This window comes from Pezoporus occidentalis, unplaced genomic scaffold (genome assembly GCF_034315485.1).
Source record: "Pezoporus occidentalis ecotype Australia unplaced genomic scaffold, CSIRO_AGI_Poc_V1 ctg194, whole genome shotgun sequence".
Lineage (NCBI taxonomy): Eukaryota > Metazoa > Chordata > Aves > Psittaciformes > Psittacidae > Pezoporus > Pezoporus occidentalis.
In genome coordinates this window covers 1260577-1286095 of record NW_026913791.1, presented here as the reverse complement: position 1 = coordinate 1286095, position 25519 = coordinate 1260577, and the positions used below count along the sequence as shown (strand labels likewise).

The 25519-nt window shown below is 50.3% G+C and overlaps 1 protein-coding gene across 14 annotated transcripts in view; it reads right to left on the bottom strand.

Annotated features, from left to right (window-relative positions):
- PTPRF (protein tyrosine phosphatase receptor type F) overlaps positions 1-25519 on the bottom strand; it is a 400395-nt gene that overhangs the window by 16312 nt on the left and 358564 nt on the right. For 9 of the 14 annotated variants that reach the window (XM_062617270.1, XM_062617271.1, XM_062617281.1 and 6 more), the window contains 7 exons: positions 23668-23880; positions 20473-20627; positions 17291-17406; positions 14473-14505; positions 11452-11549; positions 3342-3465; positions 1163-1338 (listed from right to left, as the gene is read on the bottom strand). In XM_062617270.1, coding sequence (XP_062473254.1) covers positions 1163-1338; positions 3342-3465; positions 11452-11549; positions 14473-14505; positions 17291-17406; positions 20473-20627; positions 23668-23880 — 915 coding nt within the window. The remainder of the gene's footprint in view (positions 1-1162; positions 1339-3341; positions 3466-11451; positions 11550-14472; positions 14506-17290; positions 17407-20472; positions 20628-23667; positions 23881-25519) is intronic. The other 5 variants (XM_062617275.1, XM_062617277.1, XM_062617278.1 and 2 more) reach the window with 1 other exon arrangement.

Sequence of the window (25519 nt, the reverse complement as noted above, 5' to 3'; positions counted from 1 at the left end):
TCCAGCTGCTTCCTCCCAGCCAGCGTGGGTTAGGACACCCTTGTGAGCATTTCAGTGCTAAAGCTTTGAAAGGGAGGGAGAGCATGCAGGCAAAAGTTTTAACTAAACCCAAACTTGACAGTTTCTGCTTCTCAAGAATGAGCTTATTGGGCTAAAAATAACCAGTGCTTCACAGCTTGAGTGCACAGCCCCTTCTCCTGCTGTTGGCATGGCAACACTAAAATATTCTGCAACTACAAATGCTCACTGCTAAAATTTTACTTTTAGGAACAAACTGAATCATGAGAGGCTGAAGGTGGCTCCTGCTTGGGCAGGCTTTGCCCGAAGGATGCATCTGAGCACAGAAGCACTTCAGTCACAGGTTATGAACTCCTGCTTCAGGGGCTGAGTAAGAACCTCAGTCAAGAGACACCACAAGCATCATCTGCAGCTGCTCCTTCCTCTCCACCTCATGCTGCCCCCACAGTTTGCAGGCAGCTTTGCATTTATTACATCAGAATATCTAATCTTGGCAGCATGAGCTGATCATTTATACATGTCGTCGTTGGAGAAGGCATAAATTACTCTTGTTATTGCGAGACCTCATCAGCCATTCGCCTTCATCGCCAGAGATGCCAGGGCCCTGTCAAGCTGCAGGATGCTGCTGATACCACCTACCCATTGCAGCTTCTCAGCTTCTGGGACTGCCAACACTCTCCATCTCAGAGCTTTCCCTTCTCCCTTTGGCACGAGTGATGTGGGCAGGGAAAGGATGCATGTGCATAGAAATCACAGAATCAGCTAGGTTGGAAAAGACCTTTCAGATCATCAAGTCCAACCTTCACCCCCGGACTGTGAAGGCCACCACAAAGCCATGTAACTGAGGGCCTCATCTACACAATTTCTGAACACTTCCAGAGATGGCAATTGCACCACTTCCCTGGGCAGCCGGTTCCAATGCCTGACCATCCTTTTGGTGAAGAAACATGAATGTAAGACAGGGGTTAATGAGCAGCACGGTAACAGGAGGTCTTGCTACCCTTTCAGTCTGTGGGGATATCCTTACAAGGCGCTTGTTGCTGGGGTGCCTGCAGCACCACTGGACCTGCCTCTCCCTGGGTTCCCATACCTCTTTCCTGCCCGCACCACCAGCTCCAGAAAAGAGAGGAAGCACACACTGTACCCTGGACTTCTCCTCCAGCCTGGTCATCATGACTATAGTTGCTGTTCTCTGTTCCCACACCATCCTCCAGAAGTCACTGAGGGTTTCTGGCAGAGGTCCCTGTGTGGCGATGTAGGCGTTCTGCTTCCGATAGCCATCGATGTAATTAGCATTGATGTAATCACTGCCTGGGACTCCTGTGCAAAAAGGGCAAAGCGTTAACTCTAGTGGCAGCACACCATCCTGTGCCTATTGCTCTGCTGGGCCCTGCAGGCAGAAGAAGCTGTCATGTTCACAAGGCTCTTGACAAGTATCCTGTACAGGGTGATGCCAGAATCTTGCCCAGGGATCCTGCAAAGGACAGGGATGGTGCCTGAACAAGGAAGAATCCTTTGTAACTCCCATATTAATGCAACAAGAAGGCAGCACCAAAGCAGAGAGACAGCTGCCACCCGCACACAAAGGAAAATTCACAGGCAGGAATATTAAGAAGCTTGTTTGGCCCTAAGCTATTGACTGAAATAATTGTCTTAAATTCACCAGTAATTTGTTATGGTCCTACAGCACCTTTCTAAAATGAGGCTGCTTCATTAGCTTGTCTGCTAGCAGGGGATGTCAGGCAGGGATGTCCCCCCATCCCTTCTGCAGGGACAAGTACCCCACCACCACTGAAACCCTCCTTAGATTTGAGATCCCCCCCATTTGCTGCCTGTTGTCAGAGGCTGTTCTAGCTCCCACTCAGCCTCCACCATGAAGGAAAGGACTTTCTTATAAAGGCCTTTAAAATGCAAACACACAGTTAGTAAAATAAATTCAGTAAAACAGAGAGAGGCCTGGGGCTGTGTTTCCAAAGCCTGCTCAGCATGGGCTGCCCAGGCTGCAGGGAGGGAAAGCAGCAGGAAGCTCCTATGTCTCCCAAGAAGCATGCATCTGCATTTCATTAGAGGAAGGAAATAAAGCTGGGGGTGTCCCCATGACCCTTTTGTCAAGGGGAATTTTCTACAGGTCTCAGCAGTCTCACACCTGCAGAAACAAAGTGCTTGGTGGCTCTGGGGGAGCAACAGCAGCAGCTGGAAAGCAGCGTCTGGCTCCCTTGGCATGGTCGGCAGGGACCCAGCAGGGTGCTTTGGGAATGGTTCCCAGGAAGACACAGACACTACTCATAGGAACTGAGTCAGGCTGGAAAACAAGGATTCCCCCATGTGCTCACCCCACAAGTGTCTAACAGGGTTTGCCCACGATCAGGCATGCCAGGCCTTCACAGAGCTGCTGCTGCTCAACAGGCCTTGAAGCAAGGGACCATTTGGACCCCCTCCTCTGGAAGAGGATGAGTGGTGCATTAGCGTTAGAAAAGAGTCATCCATCCAACAAAAGAATGCTAAGTGAGGCAGGGCCACCCGTACATAAAGCCAGGCCCCAGTCTCTTCCCCAAGCAGGGGTACACTGAATTAGCTGCATCTTTCTCAGCCTCCATGAGTGGGCTCAGCTCTGGTGTGCTCATCTGGGTGCTGATTTATAAAACAGTGGGAATGGATGAGCCTGGGCTTCAGTACTTGGGCTCCAGCTCCTGTGTGTGCAAGATGACTGCAAAGCAGGCTCTGAAAGCATGTACTGGCCCAGACTCCAGAGACATAGGGCTGGTTCTTGGAGCCATGGGGGTCAGTGCTATGAATGCCAGGGCCAGATGTGTTTTCCATGGAGCAAAGGGATGTGAGGAGCCTGATGTACCAGTGGAAGGGGCAACCCTCAGCCTCTGCAGTGCTGGGCACTAACTTGGGATCAAACACCAAGTACAAGAGGAAGATACTGGCCCTGCAGTTATGTTGGGACAGAGGGTGGTAGGGCTAACAGTGCCATATACCACCATGTGCCACACTGTGCCAAGGAAGGCAGATGAAGTCACACAATGGGGCCAGCAGTGAGAAGGGAGGCTGCTGAAACAGACATCTCTGCTGGCGCCAGCGGTAGCAAGAAGCAACCACACAAGGCACGCTGCTCTAAGGACATTGGGAAAGCAAGGGAAGCTCTGCAGAGCCCTTCCTCTCTTCTTGCCAGCCAGAACACACATTGGCTCACACTGATGCTGGGTATTATTTCCTGGTGTTTGTCCCTGCTCGACTAAGAACAGGGAAAAAGATGGTCCCCTGCTACTGCCAGGTTCAGTTGTTGGCTGGGGTGCCTGCTCTGGAGCCACTCTTACCATCGATGGAGGTCAGGATGACACGAGAGTGGTCATAGGCAATCACGTTTGCATAGCGGTTTTTCGGTTTATTCACTTCCAGGTTGGAGTTCTCCCAGGTGAACTGCTGCCCTGGATCAATGGACTGCAGAGAGAAAGAGAGGGATGGAGTCAGGAGAGGTTACAGCACAGTGGGATGCTGCAGCACATGTGCATTTTGGTCAGGAAATCTGCCTTTCCCTGCACACCTCTCCCCAGGCCAGGTGCAGATTCCACGCCTGTCTCCAGCAGCAGTGTCATGCCAGATCACACTGAAACCCAGTCTCCAGTGGGACCTGCCTCCTGTGACCTGCAGGCAAGGGAGCCCCTTGCTAGGGCAGTCTGCTGCAGATGAGCCTTCACCTCCACTCTTGCTGCATGCTCATCCTTTCCTCTGGATCTACTATCAGCAGAAACTTGGTGTTATGCCAGGACTCCACAGAGACCTGACTGCGCAGTTCTTGACCTAGCGGTTTTATTAGCTGTTGAACTGCAGTTTCCTGAAATACAGCAAGCCCTGGGTGTCTTGTGCCCCGGGAGCTTTAGGTATTAGTGTCCTGCAAGACAGCCTATGAGCTTTTGCCAGGGAATAGTAATGAAAATTGATAGGTTACTATCCACCACTCCAGCTACTTATGCAATGTAAACATCTCTCGTTTGAGTTAATAGAGTGACAAGGAACTATAAACCTGGAGAAGAGACGTGGTTATAAATCTTGGCCAAAGGCCTGCATGCTATGTAACTGCCTGAAAAGCACATCCTGATCTCACTTGTATCCTGGCCTTGCATACCCAGTGCTTCTCCCACAAGCCATGTGCTGCTGCATGGCTCCTCCACAGCCAGGCAGCCCCTTCCCAAAGGGACAAAGCCCCTTCTTTGTCCATGCACAAAACAAGGTGAAAAAGGACCAGCCCCAAAGCTGAGATGGGATGGCCTCTTTGTCAGAGAGAGACATGTGAGGCACCAAGATAAGACAGCTGCCTCCTGCAGGGACTTGCTCTGCACATGCAGCTCTGGGCAAGCCCACGGCAGGCAGCTACAGCAGAAATCAGTCACCTCATGAACCCCCTCCTCCTGAAATCACAAACACAGCCAAAGCCTGCTTAAAATCATGCTCCAGCTCCAGGTCCCTGAAGCTTTGCTGGTCCACAGGCAAAAACTATTGAGCAAACAGACCAGGGGAGCAGCACGTGTTATTCTCTCTGCAGACATCTGTGTTCATTGCTTGGCAGACAGCCATTTCAGGAGGCTTCTCAGGCAGTAAAACACCCATGAGCCTGTCATCTCTGGATCAGCTGTGAACTGGGAAGTGCAGCTCCCTGAACGGGCTGACCTGGATGGCCCTCACAGTCCCCTCTGCTCAGCCTCAACAACCACTGTCTGTGTTTAGGGTGACATCCATGACTGTCCCCTACTCTGGCACTTCCTAAGCAGCCAGTGCAGTGGGTGCAAGTACCCAGCTTGGGTATGGAGCACAGGCACTGCCTGCATGGCTACAGCAGCCCTGAGGGCTCTGTGGCACATGCAGGACACAGGCCACCCCCGTCCCCACGTGTGTCCCACACTGCCAGCCCTCCCCAAGGCAGCAGGCTGCCCACAGGCAGTGCGGCCAGTGCTGACGAAAACACGCAGGAGAATGTGACATCACAGCGATGCTAATAGGTAGTTTGGGAAATACAGGATGTAAACAGACATTTCCTACAGAAAACCTGTAATTTTCTATTATCAGCATAATAAGCAGGCAGCAGCAGCGCTCAGAGGCACTGCAGCAGGGATGGTGGGAATGGAAATCTCAAGCACTGCTTCTGGCTGGAAACCCACTAGCCTGCCTGCCACAGCCCCTGCAAATTCCTCTTCTCAGGTACAGAGACATCCCATCACAGCTCAGGGCTCTCTTACTTTCGTTCAGGCACCTATAATTTGTTTTCAGGATAGGCTGCTCACTGAATCAGCTCTTTGGATGCTCTCCTCCCCTGCCTGTGTGGCAGGGATGACTACTGCCCACCTAATGGTGAGGCTGAACTGGAAAAGGGCAATAGAAATTATCAGAGGCATGAAAAATAGAAACAAAACGTGTAAACGCTTTTCTGTTTGGAGTAGAGTGGGAGTGGTTTTGATACCAGTCTGTTTAATTCATAGCACACTAAAGGAGAAGCACAAGGAGACAAACTAAGGAGGAAAATTCACCAATGCCTGTCAAAGACACAAATAACACTTCTTTTAGGAAAAGGTGGCCTTAGTCTGCACAGACAGCCCATGCAGAGAGCTGGCTAGCTGGTGGTGTAGCTGAGACCAGCCCCAAGGCTATCAGTGAGCATTTTCCTGCTGCCGAAGAGGAACAAAAGAAAGCACCAGCACTGCTTCCACCCTGTGAACACTCAGCACCAGACACAGGTGGGTGCTGGAGTGAGTCCTCCCTTTGCAGCAGAGGCAGGGAGAGCTCAGTGCAGTTGTCTGTGCTCAATCTATGCTGCAAATCACTGCCAAAAGGCTGCAGGGCTGCCCAAGCTGTGGGGTGCAGTATGCTTTGCACAGCAAGTCTGTGTCCTGCCACAGCGGTGGAAAAGAATTATTTCCTGGGGGAGACAAGGCTGCCAAGAGCCCCCAAAACCGAGGAGGAGCATCAAGGTGTTGCCATTAGGGTTAATTGCTTTGATGTGCAACTAGGATGTGCAGAAATGGTCTAATCAGGGGCAGCCTCTTAAGAGGGCAAACAGGTGAGAAAGTCAGAAGTAATACAGCACCTGAGTGCAAAGAGGCTGTAATTAAATACTCCTGCAAATTAGTGACTCATTTAGAAGTAAAATGACTTAATTTAAACTCTGGTGATGAATTAATGTACACCTGTTCCCCCCTTTAAGGCAAACAAATGAGTAAATAAACGGAAGGATGATGGGCTGTTTGGAGAGCAGTTGAAACCCTTACATGGAGTGGTGCCTGGCAAAGCTCACCCCATCTCTGCACCATGCTCTGCAGCCCCTGACTACAGCAGCACTGCCTCATCTTCCCACCTCACTCCATAACTGCCTGGGACTGGGAATCTGCTCTCATTCCTTTTTGGGGCTCCTGGGAATTTCTGTTTCATCCACAAACTTGATCAAAGTAACACTTTCAACTTGTTTTTCCTAGAAAGCAGAAGGGCTGGGAAATTGGAAGGAAATGAGCTAGGAAAAAACTTAAAAGCACCATGACTTTTAGTTTTGCTTTGCTTTAACGTGACAGGGGAGATGTTGTTAAGACAGCAAGTACAAATTAAGAAAAAGCTCAATTAGTAAAGCTCCTCCTTCCCAGCATGGAAGTGCAAGAAGCAGCCTCTCCAAAGCAGCAGTAGGGATCCTTACTGCTATTTCCATCAACATAAAGACAGAGCCAAGCTATTGAAACAGGATTGGAAAGAGGCTCTTTCCTTGACAGACTCGAGAACACTTCGCAAATGCCTTGAAAACATCCCTGGGTGTCAGTTTGTCTCTCAGATACAGTCCACCTTGGGTTTGCAGCTCCAGAGTCCCCCTGCAAGCAGAGTCCCTGCAGCTGCTTGTGGTGCGGGCAGACAGAGGCAGCCCAGGCATACAGGGTTCTGGGACAGCTTGGCTGGCCCTTGGCTGCAGCAGCCAAGGAACTGGGCAGCCTTGGCCCTGTACTGCTCAGCAGCTCAGTCATCTGTACAAGGGCATGGGGAGGGAAAGGTGCTCGGGCTGCAAGTGCTTCCCGGCCTCCTGTGAAATCAACCACATTAGCACAAGCAATGACCACTGTCAATCTGCGCTGCGTCTCAAATGAGGACATAATGCGCTCCTGAATCAATCGCTGGCAGCGCTTCAACCTTATTATTCTTATTACCGGAACGTGAGTGCTGTGAGCCTGCCAGGCAGCTTCCTGAGTAGTCCATTAAACCCACAGCCTGCGCTCCCTGGGTGCTATCTGGACCCTGGGTCCAGCACCTCCTGGACTCACCGGCTCCAGGGACCCAGGCACCTCTCCCACTGCCTAAGCTGTCCTGCCAGGGCTGCAGGCATGGGAGATGCAATGTCCTCAGTGGCTTTAAGGGAAATGCAAGTGAACATGGGGTTTGGGCAGGCCAGCAGTGCTTCCATACAAACCTGGGGGGAAGTGGCTGCAGCCCTCCACTGCACTGAGAAGCAGGATCACAGACAAGTCTCATGCACAACCTAAAGATTATCAAGGACTAACGTGCTGACCAGCAGCATGCTCTCTGATTTTCATCACATCCAGCCTGTTCTGCTCCCAGGGGCTGCCCACTGGAGGGACATGCCAAAGGGACTGGGCATGAGGGGCAGTGGCCTTAAGTTGTAGTTTGACTTAAGGAAAAAAATTTCCCCTGGGAAAGTAGTGGAATGAAGCAGGATCTAGGTCAGAAATACCAGCAGCCACAAGGGAGCAGGAACCAGCCCTGCCTGGCGTCAGTCTGTCCTGTGTCTGTTAATAGCAACAAAGTGGACAGCAGCGCTCGGCTTGCTGGATCCCACAGTGAAAGTGCCAGATGTGATGTGTGTGCGTACACTCGTTTGTATTGGCGAGGGAAGCCCTTATTCCAGGGCAGGATCCCGCCCCACGTTCACAGGCTGCAGCATGGGAAGGTGGCCCACAGGAGGAGCTCCAACACAGCTGCAGCGCCCACCACAGCCCACAGATAAATAATTAAGGGCTCAGCCTCCCTTCTACTTACTTAATTCCATTAATCCCGCACCGTAAATTCACTGTAGCTCTCGCTGTACACTAAAAATGAAATACTCTCCTGGTGTGGCCGGGCCAGGAGCTGCTGCCAGACCCCTGCACTCTGCTCTCCTCAGCTCTGCTGCATGCCCAGGGGAGTGTGACGGGGCTGTGCTGTGTCCCATGCCACAGCAGCCAAGCACCAGTTCACTGTGCCTGCAGCCGGCTCAGCTCCCAGCACCTGCACTTCAACCTCTCCTGCCGCACCAGAGGTACCAGCAGGTCTAGCTGGGATTGTTCCCTGCCTGCTCTTGCTGCAGCCAGCGCACAGCTCGCTCTGTGCTGGCTTTGTTACAGGTGCCACTGGGTCACACAGGCTGGCAAACTGGTGTGAGCAGTATTATTTGTTCCTTGACCTGCGAGAATAGAGGCGAGATGGCTCCGAGAAATCTCTGGCATCCTCCCTGCTCCCTTCCCAGGCACGAGGGAGGTGCTGACAGGTCTTGTTTTGTGTCACCTGTGTCTAGGCTACCCTGCTATCCCTTGCACAACCAAGGCAAGCACCAGATTGATGGCCTTGGGCCAGCTGGCCTTAGTGGTTGAAAGTGCTGATAAATATTAGCTCTCTGCCTCGGGTGCCACAGGCTCCTGGAACATGAGCCTTCTATAAACAACCCTGCACCCTATGGAGATGTTAGGCTGCCAGGCTGCTCTGCAGAAACACTTAAAATACAACTATTCCGAAGGACAATTAAACAGCAAATGGGCCTTGGGGGTTCACCTGCGATGCCTTTGTTCTCTGTCTCTCCCTGCTCAGCTGTGCTATGCCCAGTCCGGAAGCACTATCACGCTGTGGGGAAACAGGGTCAGGGCCTCCAAAGTGCTGGGTGAGCACCCAGCTCTGCGTAGGTCTGGGGCTCACACAGTCTGAGTGCTGGGACTGTATCATCACTGACTGCAATTGCACAGAATTTGCCACGATGTGGTTCCTTGCCTCCTGGGATCCCACTGGGGCTGCACAGCCCGCTCCCCGCCCACCTCTGCTATTTCCATATCCACTGCAGATTCCCTTACGCAGCAAGGCCGTGCCCATCCTGCCCTCCAGTCTTCCCAGGGCAGGCTCCAAAGGGAGCTGTCACCCTGCCAAGCCTGTGTGTGCACGCCGGGACCAGGATGGGAGCAGACCCATCGCTGCAGCAATCATGCACAGGCAGGTGCTGCTCTCTGCAAACTCAGTCCAGGATTTTTCTCACCGGCATTCCAAATGGGAAATGACTGTACTGATCCCCACATGCCAAACAGGGGCAACCCCTTCTGCTTTGGGGTCCATCCTAGTATCAAACACTTTATGAGCCCATCATGTTCAGTAAATTCTAGCTGATGAGGAATAAAACACAACAGAATCCAGTGGAAAAAAAATACATGCAACAGTCAGCTACTTAATAGCTGTTTCAAGATGAAAAGTACAACTGATTGGTGCCCGCAACCAGCCATGATGTTCTAAAGAAGGAGAAATGAGAAGAGAGAGGCTCACGAAAACAGCTACGAGACTTTACTTAATGCTCATTTTTTCCAAAACAGTTGTCACAGCTCAGTATTATGCTGCAGGCTCCAACCAGCACAGGCCTAGTGTGAGGGAGGGCACAGACACTAGGTCCTGCTGAATCCCTATCGTGCAGTCTGTCTGTAGCACTGTGGACAGCTTTGCTTAATATTTCAGCTGGACTTGGAACAAAAAGCCCAAGGCAGGCAGATATGACTACATACTTTGGCACCACTGGCAGGACACACATGAACACACAGGTAACTGCAAAGAAAGCATAATATTCCTCTAAACATTTCTCAAGTTGCAATATAATGCTATAGTTGCTGAAACCTCAGCTCCCCTCTGGTCTAGAGAGCAGTATAGAGAAAGATGGCAAAGCCCTCCACTTGGCATCCTGAAGCAAAAAGGGGCTCCAAGCCTCCTCAGATACATGCAGCATGCCCTTTGAACTAGCTGGAATTCATCCCTCACCTTCTCTCCCTTTCCTGGCATATATAATCCTACCTCGTGGGCAAATGTTCTGATCTCATCTCATAAATCAGTGTAGGCACACTGCAGAAAGGGGAGGCTACAGGCACAGGCAGATAACAATTCGAACATAAGCGATAACACATGCAAAGGACACTTCCCAAATTTATTCCCTCTTCAGTACTGGTAGGGGTTTATTTACAAGTACCCTGCAGCTCAAGAGGGTCCTGCATGTAAGCACAGAAAAATATAATCCTGCCACTGCTGCAGAGGAACTTTCTCTGACTTCACATGTCTTCAACCTAATCATCCTGCCCAGAGAGTGGTGAGAAAGGTAAGGCAGTCCCTGTGCAGTTCAGCCCCTTCCCCTCCATGTGTGCACCCCCTTGGCAAGCTGTCCTCTGGGGAGGACATGAGAGTCCTCTGGGCTAAGAGAGGTGCAGTGCAGGTTCATCAAACACCCAGCATGTGCCTCTCTGTGAGCAAAGGGAGCACTAGTGGCAGGTGAGGACAGTACCCAACCAGGGACTCTACCAGATATGGAGAAGGGCAGGAGGGTGATTCAGCAGCACAGGGGATTTTGCAGCTCAGGACTGCAAGGCACAGGCAGAGAGAGCTTCATGCAGAGAGGGGTAATGGGACTGCTCCAGGGCAGTCGGACATGAGCACAGAGATGCTGAATGGCACAGGCAATGTCAGCACAGTCCAGCAGTGTGCAGGGAGAGATTACATGGGGAAAGCAGGAATGAAAACCTGAATGTGTGTTTGTTGGCAGGAAGATGGCACAGAAAACAAAGCCTTGATTGCATATGGAAACGAAGGGGTACAGGATGCTGTGGACTGACAGACCTACACGGAGGCCAGCTCTCATGGAGCAAAAAGAAGCTTCAAGACTTCTCAGAGACATGCAGCATATCCTTTGAACTAGCTAGAATTCATCTCTTCTCTCCCTTTCCTGGCATATATAAAACCCATGGCAGGGGGGTTGGAACTAGGTGATCTTAAGGTCCTTTCCAACCCTAACTATTCTATGATTCTATATATAACCCTATATGCCAGTAAATACAGGCATATTTCCAAGTGACAGCCCAAGTGGGTAGACATGAGCTTTCATTCACTCCTAAGACTGTAACCATGGTGGGAGTGTGGTGGGTTGCTGTGCATTCAGGTGCAAGGCCTTTTCCCTGTACAAGCAATGCCTTAACTGCTTAAGGCAAATTCCCACCACTCTGGGGCTGGCAGGAGATGCTGGCAGGGGATGCTGGCAGGCTCCCAGGCCTGGCTTAGGGCCTGCTCAGGCGATGCCAGTGCAGAGGAGGCACAGCTCAGCTTTCAAGCCCTCTCTGCTGGGGGTCCTGGCTGGCATCACTCTGCCCCCACTGCCTGGCATACTCTTATGCTCACCTCATATTCCTGGGAGAACTTCAGCCCGTCGTTGGCTTTCAGCCTGTCGATGTTGTCAGCGAGGTCCGTCACAGGGATTGGGGGGTGGTCACGCATGCCTGCAAGAGACACAAGGAGGAAGGAGGGAGAGGAAAACGGTTATGGCTCTGCACGGGCGAGGAATCCTTGACAACAGCATGTGCACAGCATACCCAAAAGGTGGGTGCAAGGCGGACATGTGTGACTATGTGAAGCGTTGGGTGGGATGGATGTGAAGTCGGCGAGATCACGCAGCATGCTGCACGCACTCTCAGAGCACACGGTTCAGTGAAACACAACAGAAAAGTGATGTGCAGAATGTGCATGACTGGGTGAGCATGCTCGGACAGTACAGCCACAGGGCACACAGAGCAGGCCACGCAGCAGCAGGGGCTTAAGCAAGCCCCTGGCAGGAATGGGCTCCCACATGGGCTGAAGTTGAACACACTGATTCTCTGGTGCTCTCACCACCAAGGGCTGAGGCTGATCCTCCCTAACAACAGTATCAGCCAAGAAGAAGCTCGCCCAGACCTGCACCAAGGGAAATCTCCGTGGTGTAGGTGCACAGCTTTTGGGGTAGGCAGATCCTGACCCAGCCCCTGGGACCTAGAGAAAGATGGAAAGAGCCCCATGGAGGAATGGCTACTCCCCTGGTCAGAGACTGCATAACTTTGTAAGACCTGAAGAGCAGCTCTTCATGAGGAGCAGCCTGCATTCACATAACTCAGTGCTTTTCAGTGGTGCTCCAGAGGCAAAGCCAGCTCCAGGGCCCAAAATCCAGCTCCACACTGGGGTGTCTTGTGCAAGGCACCATGTGCTCTAGAGCAGCTTCTTGGAGGGTGCTGCAAGCTGAGATGCAGCTCAAGCCATGGCAGAAGTCTTGCCCTGTCTAAAGGAGGGATGCACAGTATGGCTCATCCTGGGCACAGCCCAAGCCCTGATCAGGGGAGAGGCATAGAGGAGGGGATCCCACAAGTCCTGCATAGGGAACAGGTACTGTGAGGGTGTGCATGCAGGACTGGGGGGAGTCATTCTGGAGCCCTGGGATTCAGGGCTCAACCATTATAACCTTTGCTGAAGCTGAGATGTGAACTAGCAGGAATGTGGCTGTGAAACATCTCATCCAAAACCTGGCTCATCCAACTCCCAAGGCTCGTGACTCCACCGGCTTCTCTGTGGGTTTCCCAGAAAGCCCACATGGGTAATAATGATTATTAATAGGCTGAAGCTGTTGATTCATACCCAGGGAGACAAACTGGAGCATGGCCAGTTGCTAAGGAGCCATAACATTGCCACAGATGGCAGTGATGGGCTGCTGAGGTGACGAAGCAGTCCCCAGGCTGGGTACGTGCATTTTATAGAGTGGTGACAAGTCACTAGGTGATAACATGGAAGTGTTACACCACAGCCACTGCACAGCAGGGCTCCTCACACCTCTGCCAAAAACATCTGATGTCACTGCATATAGGTAAGACCTGATCCAACACATACTCATCCCTCCATCACTTGACAGTGCAGAGCTATCCACGGATGAGACATGGGCAGAGAGAGAAGGAAATATCCCTCTTCTGCCTTGCGAAAAGGTCTTCCTGCAAATGGTCCTCTGCCACTTCACCCATCAGGATCCCCAATGTGGCTGAGCAGGCACACAAAGTTGATTCTCTGATTTCTGCACAATATGCTCGTTGGTGCCAGAGCTCTAGAGGCTGTAGCTCAGAAGCAGCCTTTGCAGTGTAGAGCTGTTACGGGTGAGCCATTGAATGAGAACAGTGTGGGACCAAGACAGAAGTGTGGGGCTGGATGAAGAAAGGGACTGGAACATAGCCACAGTATGGGCTTATCTCTGTGTGGTTAGGTATGAAGTATAGCAGAACCATGGACCACAGCAGAGCTGCAAACACTCATCTTTGCTGAGAAGTACAAGGGGATCTCACCAAACTTCAGTTTTGCTGGCCAAAGGAGCGTTGCAACAAAGCAACACTGCAAGAGCAGATGGTGCGAAAGAGGTGGTTGGTATCCTGTTACGATGAACCTAAAACAACTGCCACTGACAGTGTAGGGCAAGACAGAGATTTGTACACACTACCAGGACTTCTACATGCTCTTCCAATGACTAGCAAGAGAACAGTGAGATGTCCACCAGGCTAGCAGGGCTCAGAGGTCTCACAATGCCTGCAGGGCTGCAGACTGCAAAGCCCTTGCCTTTGATCCTGAAGGAAGCATTTATCCTACATATTTATTCCATTCCTATGTGCATACACAGATGCCTTGTACATGAAGCAGGAGGGAGGACACACCTTTATGGTTGGTTGAGAGTCAACCTGAAGCTCACAAGATGAGATAAAGGGGCAGTTGCACTCACAGACTGATACTACTCCATCCAACCTGCTAGAGCAGTCCCTCTGCTCTGTGCCTGGGACTCTGGTGCCAACACTGCCAAGCAGGCCAACTGCATGACAGTTCAGAGAAGACTGGCATCTCTTGGCATCTGTTCTGCCCAACTCTACTGCACAGGTGACCCAGCCTAGGGAAGGCAGGTTGCCTGAGGTAGGAGGAGAGTGTGTTCAACCACTGGGCTGCAGAGCACCCTTCAATTTGTCTGTGAGGGGTTTTCAGCTGGCCACCCCATCCAGAATGGCTGAGGTTATCTGTCCCCACGTAGGGCCAGCTGCAGGCCTGGTGCCACAGCAGAGCCTGGCATGGCACTGTGAGGGGGCAGGAGGCATGGTAGCAGACAAACGGCTGCCACAGGAGCATCCCGGCAGCCCAGCACCCGGGGCCTTCCTTCTGCACTGTGCTGTGGTGTGCTGCTGTAGTGCCGTGCAAACAGTACCCGAGCTTGGCCCTGCACATCATGTCAAAAAGTGAAATCACTGCCATTCTACAGTCTGCTGTGAGTGAGGGTGACCTTCATGACATTGAAACAAAAATTACAGAGACGAGAGAGAAAGGGAAAGAAAAAGCAAAAGGTGTCAAAAGATAAATACAGGAGTTAAAACTAACTTGAGACATTCGGGCAACTGGGGACACTGGCACCTGCAAAGAAAAGAAATGGGGCAAGAACAGAAATCCCATTAGCCTTTAGTCATCATCGCAGAGGTTCAGAAATGGAAAGACCAAGAGATGAAGATGCAAAGGAAAGCACCATCTACCACAGCGCCAGGAGCCTCCCTCCTGCACAGGACTGACTGCCTGGCCCTGGGGCTGCTGTGCACCTGGCCATTACACCCAAGGCTTTTGGTTCTGGTCAGAGCCACCCTCTGATGCTGACAAACACGTGGAGCTGGAGATGCTCACAGGGAAGTGAGCACAGAGGTCTTCATTTGACACCAAGAGCTACTTCATAGCACTGTCTGCAGCCCCATGCCCAAAGGGAGCCAGCAAGGGCAGGTGGATGGCAGGTATAGGGGACATCTGTGCTGCTTGGCGGCCAGGGGGACTGCACTCAGGCCCAGCAACCTCCATTCAGTGTCCCTGAGCCTCCAGGTCACTTGCAGCTCATGAGCAGTGCAACTCAGGCTCATTTCATGGTGTACTGGGACACTGCCCAGTCCCATATCCTCTCAAGCAGCTTGGCACAGTGGTACGTTAGTACAGGGAGGCCAGCAGTGGGGGAAATAACCCTTGTCTGAAGTAAAAACCACAAAAATGAGAAACCTTAATATTTAATAACAGTAGCCCCATTAATTATGCATTAAACAAGTTTTCCCTGCTCAGCATACTCCAGCAGGGATACCAACTACTGAAGCGTGCAGGGCCGGTGGATAGCACCTCTTGTCAATTCATTCACAATGCCTCAACCTCAGGCAGGTGACAGGGGCAACAGCATGGGCCCAGTGGGCTTCGTGGTTTTCATGCCTCCTCATTAATGAGAACAAGCTCATCAGGAGCTGAAACACGTCACTTCTAGCTGCATGACACCCGCTTCCACCCCGCAAAGCCTCACAAGTGATGCAGGGGGAGGAGGACAGTGCTGTCACTTTGTGGGGGAGCGCTGGCTAGCAGCATCCCAGGACACTGCTGCTGTCTCAAGTGAACTGGGCACTTTGGTTTCTTTTTGCCTCACCAGAGAGCTCTGCAAACTTACTAAATAAACCAGGCTTTGTCTTATCCTTAGGCAGGAAAACAGAATTTCCTGGACTCCTCTCCTTTCTTGAAGGCAGCTCTTGACCCTTCCTACAGCTCTAGCAAGCAATGCCCTTGTTGCAAACTTCCCAATCTCACTGGAGATGGGAGTAGGTGCAAGCCTGACCTGTCTTGCTTCTTTTGTTCAATGTAAACCATGAGCATAGAGCAAAGCTGGCTCTTGTGTCCCTGCACAGTGGGGACATGTCACAGAGGCCTGTCCCCACGAACAGGTGTCCTGGAACAGCCCTGCTCAAGACCTTGCTCCTTCTCAAGAAGCTGCATGCTGTTCCTGACTGTGTGTGACCCTCTCCCCTAGTGCTGCTCCCAGTGATTTGCCTGTTGAGATGTTCTTCCTCTAGCGCAGGGGCCTACCTTGCTCCCAACAGCATTTTCCTCCCATGCTGGCATACCATGCTGGTCTGTGTTGCTGCCAATTAACTGCCAGGCTCTCACTGCATCCTACCCATGAGATCTGCCATTGGTCCTGCCTGGGAGATGTGTTAACTACGGATCTCTGACAGCTGCTTTGGCACAGAGGGAAACGTGCTGGGGAGGCCCACCCCAGGTCTGAGCCAGATCATTGTCAGTGGCAACAAGAAAGGCTCCTCTTACCATTCCTCCCAAACATGGCAGGTTTACATCAGGAAACGGTCCCTTTAAAACTCTCCTGTCAGATGAAAGCTCTTAAGATGAATGAGCAGCAGGAGGAAAAGGAAAGTAGGTTACAGACCAGGAGGAGCTGCAAGTTAGAAGAGAGTTGTGTGTGCCTCATTTATTGCTGAACTGCTTCCTCCATCACAAAAGCCCAAGCACTCCCCCACCTCATCTAGGACTTGGACTCTCTGAAAGGCTCTGAATGAGTCAGGGTGAGTCTGTTTCTGATCATTACAATGACAGGTACTGTATACTTCTGGTGCCATCAGAGACATTCAGACACAAAGCAGCAGCACAAGACCCTTCTGCAGTGCAAAGTACAGTTGTCTCTGCTGGCTGGCAAACTACCTACACCACCAGGCACCACAGGCCAGTGCAGGCATGAGGAGGTGCTCTGCAGCAAACACTTGCATGCAGAAAGCAACAGCTTTTACTGAAATACCATCCTCTGTGCTGCAACCACTGCGACCAGCAGCATTCCTTCACTGGGCCACAGCACTAGCTGCAGAGCAATGCAGGTTGCAGGTAGCTCTTCTCTTCACCCTTACTTCAGCAGAGCAGGAGTCGGCACACCAAAGATGCCAGGATGAAACTGCTGGGACACCCCAAGCAGTACAAAGGCTCTCTGTAAACTCCTGATCCCCTCTCCAGCTCAGTCCCCATGGCCAGCAATGAAAGTGGTGCTCAGCACTGAATCCCACAGCACAGCATCTGGGAACAACAGAGGTGTGGGCTCTGGTGAGCTCTCCCAACTTTGCGTGAAGGCTCCTCCTGGCTCAGGACAACCACACTGAGCTCCATGCAATGTCTGACACACATCACACAATAGGCTGTCCCTATCCAGGTTCCCTAGCCCTTTGTTCCTGCAGTGACAGGGCCAGAGAGAAGCATTTTCAAACCAGAGAGGACACACTGGGATATCCTTGGTCTGAGCTCCCTCTGTGCCACTGTGACTGAGAAGGTACGGAGCTGCTGTGGTGGTAGAATTGCAACTCCTCTGGCATGGGGAACTGGAGGAATGGGCTTGGCTGCTCCTTACCTGGAGTCTGGTAGTTGAGCCGCCTCATTTCAACTGGGTCAGAGGAGTGGGCCAAGAGTGAGTCCTTCAGGCCAATGGAGTGCTCATCCTTGGAAGAGGGGGAATGTGCCCTTTTTCTGTGGACAGAGAGAAGTAGGTGAGCTCTGGAAGAGACCAGCATGAACCACCTGGGAAGGAGACTGGGTCCCTGTGTCCCAGACACTCAGCTCCATCCCAGGCTCCCATGGGCTCTTGGCAAGTCACATCTTCTGTGCCTCCAGTTTTCCATCTCTGAAACAGGAAGGATTATATGTAAGCAATGGCAGAAGTTTGATTAGTGAGGCACTTTGAAATGTCATATTGTGCAAAATATTTATTAGAGAAAGAGGAGATAGATGTAAGATGTTGTCTCCTCTTACTCTCTCAAGGAACTATTTCCTGTAGTGGAAGGATATAATAATTTTTTTTCCCAAGTATCAGAAATATTTAAATATAGAATGCTGTAATATAATAGTGTAAAGGCTCTTCAGGGTGTGTTTTATTGGGCCATTAATACATGTCTTGAATGGTTGAAGGCACCCAAGGCGTGTATTAATGGAACAATAAAATACACTGTTGTCTCTTCATGCTGTATTTATGCCTAGAGCAATGCCACCACCTCAGGCTCTTGCTGGAATTCACAGTCAAAACAGGGACAGATCCATTCAAAAAGTGGACAAGTGAATATTAAAGAAAATCTAAGACTGCAAGAAGAGTTGCTAGTGATTCTTTAAGTCCATTTCTTGGTATGTATTACAAATACAGTGGATATACCCATGCAGCAGATAGGGGTGTTGGGCAGGAGCAGGAACACAGTACTCTATTCTGAGTCTGTGCTGACCCTGACATTTTGCCAACATGCTGAGCATGCATCAAAACACAGAGACTTTGTCTTTTGGCTACAGCCCCAAAATGGATCCTGTGTGATGGTGAACCCCTCTGCTGACCTGCTGTTTCCTGGAAGAGAGGGAGCTGCATCAGTGCTAGTCTGCACGAATACTAGCACATTCACCATCCTGCAGATCACTACAGTCAGTCTCTGCTTTCTAATCCCTTGTGAGGCATTTCAGAGCACCCTGAAGGGTTGCCAGGTTCTGCACAGAGGCAGATGCATCTCCGGATGGTGGTGACCCTGAGCCATGCATGGTCAGAAATGTTCCATCTGCAGCCTGTGGCTGTATCAAATACTGGAACTATTCAGTGGGGAGAACCAGCTTGTGAGCCTTACACTGCTCTAAGTCATCTCAACATCTCTGAAGCCTTCTAGCTGCCTGGATTGAGACAAAAGAGCTGAGACTTCAGAGCACCGATAGAAAGAACGGAAAATTCATGGCAAACAAATAAAGCACTGTTTCTCCTATCAGAAACACAGCAGGATGTGCCATGTGCTACGGTGTTCCAGTCCCTGAGCCCTTGAGCAAAGTGGCCTGCCTTTTATGGAGAATGGGCACAGCACATAATTCATGTTTGTGTCTTTCATTAGTTGCCTAGTCAGGGCAACTGCTAAAACAAACCTTCAGATCCCAAGCTATCCACCGCTACTCAGCTACAATTCATTCCCATTGTAGAGCTGACACTGTGAAAACGCTGCACAGATAAATTTGGGGAAAAATCCCTCCAAAGACAAGCTGGACAGCAAAAACCTGTAGGATAACACAGCATCACTCTGAGCATGTGGGTGGTGCTGGAGTCGGGTATGCTGTTGATGCATGAGCTGGGAGGCTGCAGGGGCATGAATGCCAGGTCTGAGCACAGTGGATTGGTACTACTTCCTATTGCTCCATCCACACCAGACTCTAGGACAAAGTAAAGCTAAGCCTTGCTGTCTAAGGGGCCTAGGTACAGAAATCCCCCCTGGGGCCATTTTACCTCCTTAAGGACCAGCAAACACTTCTTACAATGGCGTGGTATTCCCTCAAAGCTTCCTCACTAGAGTGCAAGAATGCACCTGCATTCTCGACAGAACAGCTCTCAGTCTGAAGTGACTGAGAAAACAAAGAAATGCCTATAACTGCTTGTGTTGTAGTTTTTTTGATTTTTAATTTAATTACAAAAACAATCTGGGAAGTATTTATGTTGGAACTGTCTCCCGAAGAGCTGTGAGAGGTTGGCAATTGCTAGGAGGCTGATACCTCTGAGGAAACAAAGTCTTTGTAAACCCCCAGGGCTGGCATGCTCCATGCTCCCAAAAACAAAGATGCCCCTTAGTAGCTTCAGGCTTATTTTTCAAAAAAGAAATAGACTTGAAATTTTAGCAAAACAAGAAAATAAAAAGGATTCATACCTTTCTTGCTTACTAGATCCAGGGAAGAGCAGAAACAGAAGAAAGGAGATGATCACTCACACAGAAAGGCACTGGCTGCACATGCACAGCAGAGCTCCATTTAATCAGACAACAAAGCCAGCCCTCCTCCCCGAGCTACAGATAAATATGTAAATAGAGAGTCCAGGAGGAGCAGAACCTCGGAGCTGAGCTGATAGAGAATGACCTACTGTAATTGAACAGGCTACCCGAACACATGCAAACGCAACCTGTGCCTCCTTGGGAGGACTAACAATCATCTCACACTACAGTTATAGCTCTAGCAGGACTGCTCTGCAAAAGCAGGTGGTTGCTTCAGCTGCGAGCACAGAGCGTGGATGGTGCTGATCCAGTAGCCAGGGCTGAGAGGCCTCAAAAAGAGAGCTCTTACTCCGGTTTCAGCCTGTCACATCCATGCTCTGTTCTCACTGCCAAGGCCATGTTCCTCAGTCAAAATTCACAGTAGTGGGGGTACCTGCCAGACATCAAGCAGGCGATTTCCACAGAAAACCAGTACTAGAGAAGTCCCCAAGGCTGCATATGCGAACTGTGAGACCAGAGAGTAGCCAGCAGACTGGCTATATGGACACAGCTGCCCTCCTCTGTCCCACAGCTCACACGTTTCCAGAATCCACAGCAGCTCAGTGTCTTGGGGCTGATATTAATTACTTTCTGCATGCCTAGCCCTTCTGCTGCTTTTATAAGGCAGCCTTCTGCTGTGCCAGATAGAGATCTTCCTCCTTCCCGTGACCACCAAGGACTGTCTATCACATCACCACATATCTGAAGGAAGGAGGGTCTTGCAAGAGCTGTCACCTGTAGTGCTAATGTTCAAACTGCTATGTTCTGGACCGGATCTCACCTTTTGAAGAGGAGTATGGCAATGACAATGATGATGATTAATATCACAGCCAGGACAGGTCCCATCACCCACAGCATCTCCGGTTCATCCTGCTGCTTTGCTGAAGCTACTTCCATCACAATCTCATCTGAGTAGGGGCTGGCTGCGTATCTCTTCTGAACAGCACCGGCAGGAGAGGGAGAGAAAAGCAAGTATCCATTATGCTAAAGCAATAGCTACACCCCTGAAATGCAGAGGTTTCCCCTTGCCTCTGCCAGCAGGGAATGGTCATGCTTCTAAAACTCCAGCAGCACACCTGGATCCTCCCTCTCTCAGAATCAGGAAGAGGTCATGCTGTGGTCTTGCCAACCTCTCACCAGCCTCTTCCTGGTGCAAACCAGTGCCATTAACTTCCTGGCTGGCAGACCTGGCCTCCAGGTGCCAAACTGGAGCAGCCCAGCTAAGAGACACTTGCCACCCCTGGATTCTCTTGGAGCCAAATCACAGGCTTTTGAATCCTAACCAATTGCACAGTGGGGCTGGCTGATGATTCCTAAGTGGTTTATAATACCTGCTGTGCTGATATCAACACAACTCTCCAGGACAGGGCTGTATTACGAAAACCCCTGCTGGGCTGTGTGGTTTTCTTAAAGGAACAAAATAACAGGAACATTTTCTACCTGATGTCTCAGCCCTGACAAACACACCTTGGAAAGGAGCTCATGTTTACAGGTTCCTTTCCAGAGACTTCTGCAACCTGAAGGGACAGCTTTCTAGCCCCACCAGCAAGACGGGATTAGCAGAGACCCAAACCCTTCCTGCAGAAAAATGACACTGCACCTGGCTTGTTCTGCTGCTGTTGCTAAGGATTATGGAACTGTGCTGTCCCTTCACAGCTCAGCCTTGCTGGGTCAGAAGGGTTAAGTGCTGCAAAAAGTAATCCTTTCTCCCTGTCAGAGGGCTAGAGCTGCAGCTGTTCAGTGCCTGTGGCTTTTGAGAAGCACCTGCTGCCTGGCATCAGGGAGCCAGAAAAGCTCTGCTCCTGCCATAGAAAGTTTCAGTCACTGAAGAGGTGCCCATGGATCTATAAACCTGCTTTAAGGTCGAAGTTTAAACACACACTTCATGTCTAGGTGCATCTGAGAAGAAAGGGAAAAATCAAGCGTGCTGGTGTCACACAAATGCACATCTTGATCTCCTCTCACAGGTGCTCTTGATTCCAGCCAGCCTGGTTTCAAACATGCATGGAGTACAGAAAATGCTCTTATCTGTGACATCCTTCTGGCAGCACACTCAGGTGCAGCATCCTTGCTGCTCTCCTCATATTTATCAGTGGTCAGAGATGCCACTGGCTGGAGGGGTGGTTCCTGCTTTGTCTGTGAAACCTTTCAGCCGTTTTTCAGTGATCCTGAAATAGCTGCTGGGTCCTGGTTCAGCTTTGTTCCTAAAGGGAATCTCCATGGGATCATTGCAACCCATCAGCCTTATCCTGCACCCCTTATCTACGTCAAACAATGGAGCAAGGAGTCAGCAACAGCTCTATCTGAGCATAGCAGACAAAGATGCTATGTTGGTAGTAAGAGGATGGGACAGAAGGCCTGGGGCTCCCCTATATGTATGGGCAAGTGGCTACTCCATGAAGAAGGCACAAAGGCTTTGGCTATGACTACCCAGAAAGATTGAACTGCATTAGGTAGGGGGAAGGAGCATGCTGATCTATGCAGCAAAGTAACACATGTGTCCATCTCCAAAGCTTTGTGCAAGGGACAAAGATTCATGTTTTTTGAAGACATGCTTTGGAGATGCCTCCTTCCAAGAGAAAACAGAAGCAGAAGAGATCAGAAAGACAGTTATCTCAGTGGCATTTTCAAAGGCAGACTGCAAGGTGCATGTGCCCCTGCTCTCCAGAGATGGTGTTTCAACCACACCCCCCTTGCCTTTGAAGAATGGCAATGTTACACTTGCCTTATGACACCAGAGCAAGCGATTTAAGAGGAGCTGAGTGGGGGAGATAGCGCACAGCCTTGGACAGAGTGCCTTACGTTTCACATGAAAACAGATATGATACAGTGGGGGATGCAGAAAGGTGGTCTCTAGGAGCAGGGTGTAACAACTCTGCTGGTGGGTGCTTCACTGAAGGGCTGTGGCAGATAAATGCTAGGGGAATGATGATGATGATAGTCTGGGATCAGCTAGTTAAGGTCATCTCTTCTTGACAGGGACTGCCAGAATAGCACATCTTAAGGCTGCTGCCCTATCTTGCTGCTAATTTCTGACTCTCCTTCTCTTACCAGCGTGCGCATCTTGCCACAAGAACACGTGAGCTGGATGAGTAATGAAGAACTTGACCAGCCCTAATGAGCCATTACAAGGAAACAAGGTTGAAGAAGGAAGCCGCAGCTGGAAGCTGACCAAAGGATTCTGTGCATCTCTATTATTTTAATTATTTACACACTGGCCACTGCTACAGATTCCACCACCACTCCTGTCCTTCGTATTTACAGCTGGACAGGTCTTGTTGTGCTACTGCCTGTTTATTCCATCAGCTACTGCCTTCCCCCTCACATGCCTAGGCCCCATGTGCTTGGCAGCATGCTGCTGACAAAGGCAGACCCCATTTGCCTCTAGCAAGGAGACACAGGAGCAAGAACCCCTGTGCAGCAGGCTACTGTGCCGCTTTGCCCTGCTGACAACCCACTGTGACGGGATCAGGTTGGCTTCTGCAGGTGTCAGCTGGAAGTGACATTCTGGCCAGAGAAGAGCCTGTGAAGGCAGGTTAGCAGGGGAAGCATCCTGTTCACTGCAGAGCCTCAGCAGGTGCTGTGCAGGGCAGGATTCTAAGGGGCTGTTTGCCACAGTCATTTACTTGAACAAAAGCAGAATGAGAACCTATCCCATCCCAACCCTGTGTCAAGCTCTGCTCTAGGCACAGCCCACCAAGCCACAACTGAGCTTGTGTACAGCACGTTTGTTGACACTGCCCTCCACTCTCATCTGTTATGTCAAAGGTACGTGCCATTTCCCTCCAACAACACCATCTATCAAGTCAACTCCCACGGCCGCCTCAGCTTGTTGAGGCCAGCTATGCAGGCTCACTCTCCTCTCTTACCAGAAAACTCCATCATCCTGGCTTGCAGTAATTGTTCACCCTGCCTGCACTGAGCCCACCCCAGCTCTGCCAGGAAAGGCAGTGCTCCCCCAGCAGAAAGTCCTTACCGTGTCCCCATCCTCCAGCGAGGCCAGCACAAAACAGCGGTAGCTCAGGTCTTGCGACAGGGGCTTGTTGTAGAAACCTTTGTAGTTCTTCTCGTCCCCCAGGGTGAAGGTCTCGGGCAGCACATCCACTTGAGCAGCAATGTAGGGCTTGAGTCTGTCTGCCTGGCGTCGCTGGCGCCTACTCTGACTCCCTTGGCTTATGGCCTCCAGCAACTGGGGACAAACAAGGTCCATCACTATCATTTTGCCCAGCATGACGCCACCTTACACTGTTATCTCAGGACTCAGCAGGGTGGAAGGGAAGGGAGATGATACCAGGTTTGATTTGTATGTAGTGGTACAAAAAACCCCAGAGAGATGTGTTATACATTTAGGCATTGCTGTAGCACCTGTCTGCAGACGCTCACTGCAAGGACCTCCACCAGAATGTCAGCTTTGGGAAAGTCCTGAGCCCTGGGATGCCAACACAATGAATGTTAGGCCTGAGACAGCCTGGCTGTGCCTGTCAGCCTGAGTTAATATATCTCAACGGGCTGTGAGGGAACCGGACCATGTTCTGTGTCCCAAATATTGGTCTGGACAGCAACTCACACTTTATGCATAGGGATGCACATCAGCTGACACTGATGTATAGGGAAAAAGTGACATTTGCTGTGTCCCCTTCCCTTCTGTCAGTGCCTTGATATTTCACCTGCTGCTGGGTAGCAGACAGGACTTCGTGTAAATCACACAGAACAGTAACAGATTTCATGGGATGCTCAGAGTAAAAATGCCAAATTTCATAGTCAGCCACAAATTCATGAAAAAGGATATAAACACACAAAAATTCAATTACACCGCTAAGAAAGACTCTCAGATGTTTAAAGTTGTTTTTCTAATGAATAAAACCAAGTATCAGGCTTAGAACAGAAATTCTAATTTAAAATGAATAAGGAGGCATGAAATACATTTCACACACAAATGTATCAGTGCAGCATTGTCAGAGTAGACAGCGAACATCAGTGGGGCTGGAGACAGTGATGCGAACACAAAGCCATGCTGCTGAGCTGAGCTCACTCTGAGGAGGAAAAGATGGGTAATGCATCCCCCACTCTTTCCCCTTGACAGTCCATTCTTGCCTTCTTATGAATACTCATGTTGGAGCAATTCAGAAAAGCTAAAGGTTATTGCAGTATCACCAAAAAAATAGGAAGGAAAATAAAAAAAGGGAAAAGGAAAAGGGGATGAAGAAATCTGTTTCACAAATAGCCTTGTCACCATAGAGGGAAAAGGCAGAAACACAGCCTTTGGATGGTGGAGTTTGCTCCCTGCGCACACCTCTTGTATCTTGGCTGAAATTACAGCTGAGCTCTTTGGGGCAGAAAGCACAGCTGAATGTGCATGAAACCATAGGGCTGCAGTTGTGGTTAAGGTTGTTAGATGCCGCTGCCACTGACATATATACCATACACCAAAAAAACTGCATCAAAAGAACACCAGGCTTGCAAAGTTCAGATCCTGATAAATTAGAAAATCAATATTGCCCGTGCAAAATTAATTCAGCCTTATGTGTGTGCACTGTGTTACAATCCATGACTGCATGGTCACACACTCTTTCCTGTAACTCTCCAGCTTTGTTAAATAAACAGGACAGACAGTGCTTAATCAAAGAGCAGCTATTCCGTATTTTGTTTTCTTCTCTGTATTGTGCAGCCCGAGGCATTGTTTATTGCTTACTATTCAAATCCAGCTCTGAAGACAAAATTAATAATTTCCTCATGGGCTTTTCTATGGTGCTGATCGCTAGAATATTACAAGTGCTTCACAAACATTAACGATCTTATCTTTCAAACACCCATATGAGGTGAGATGA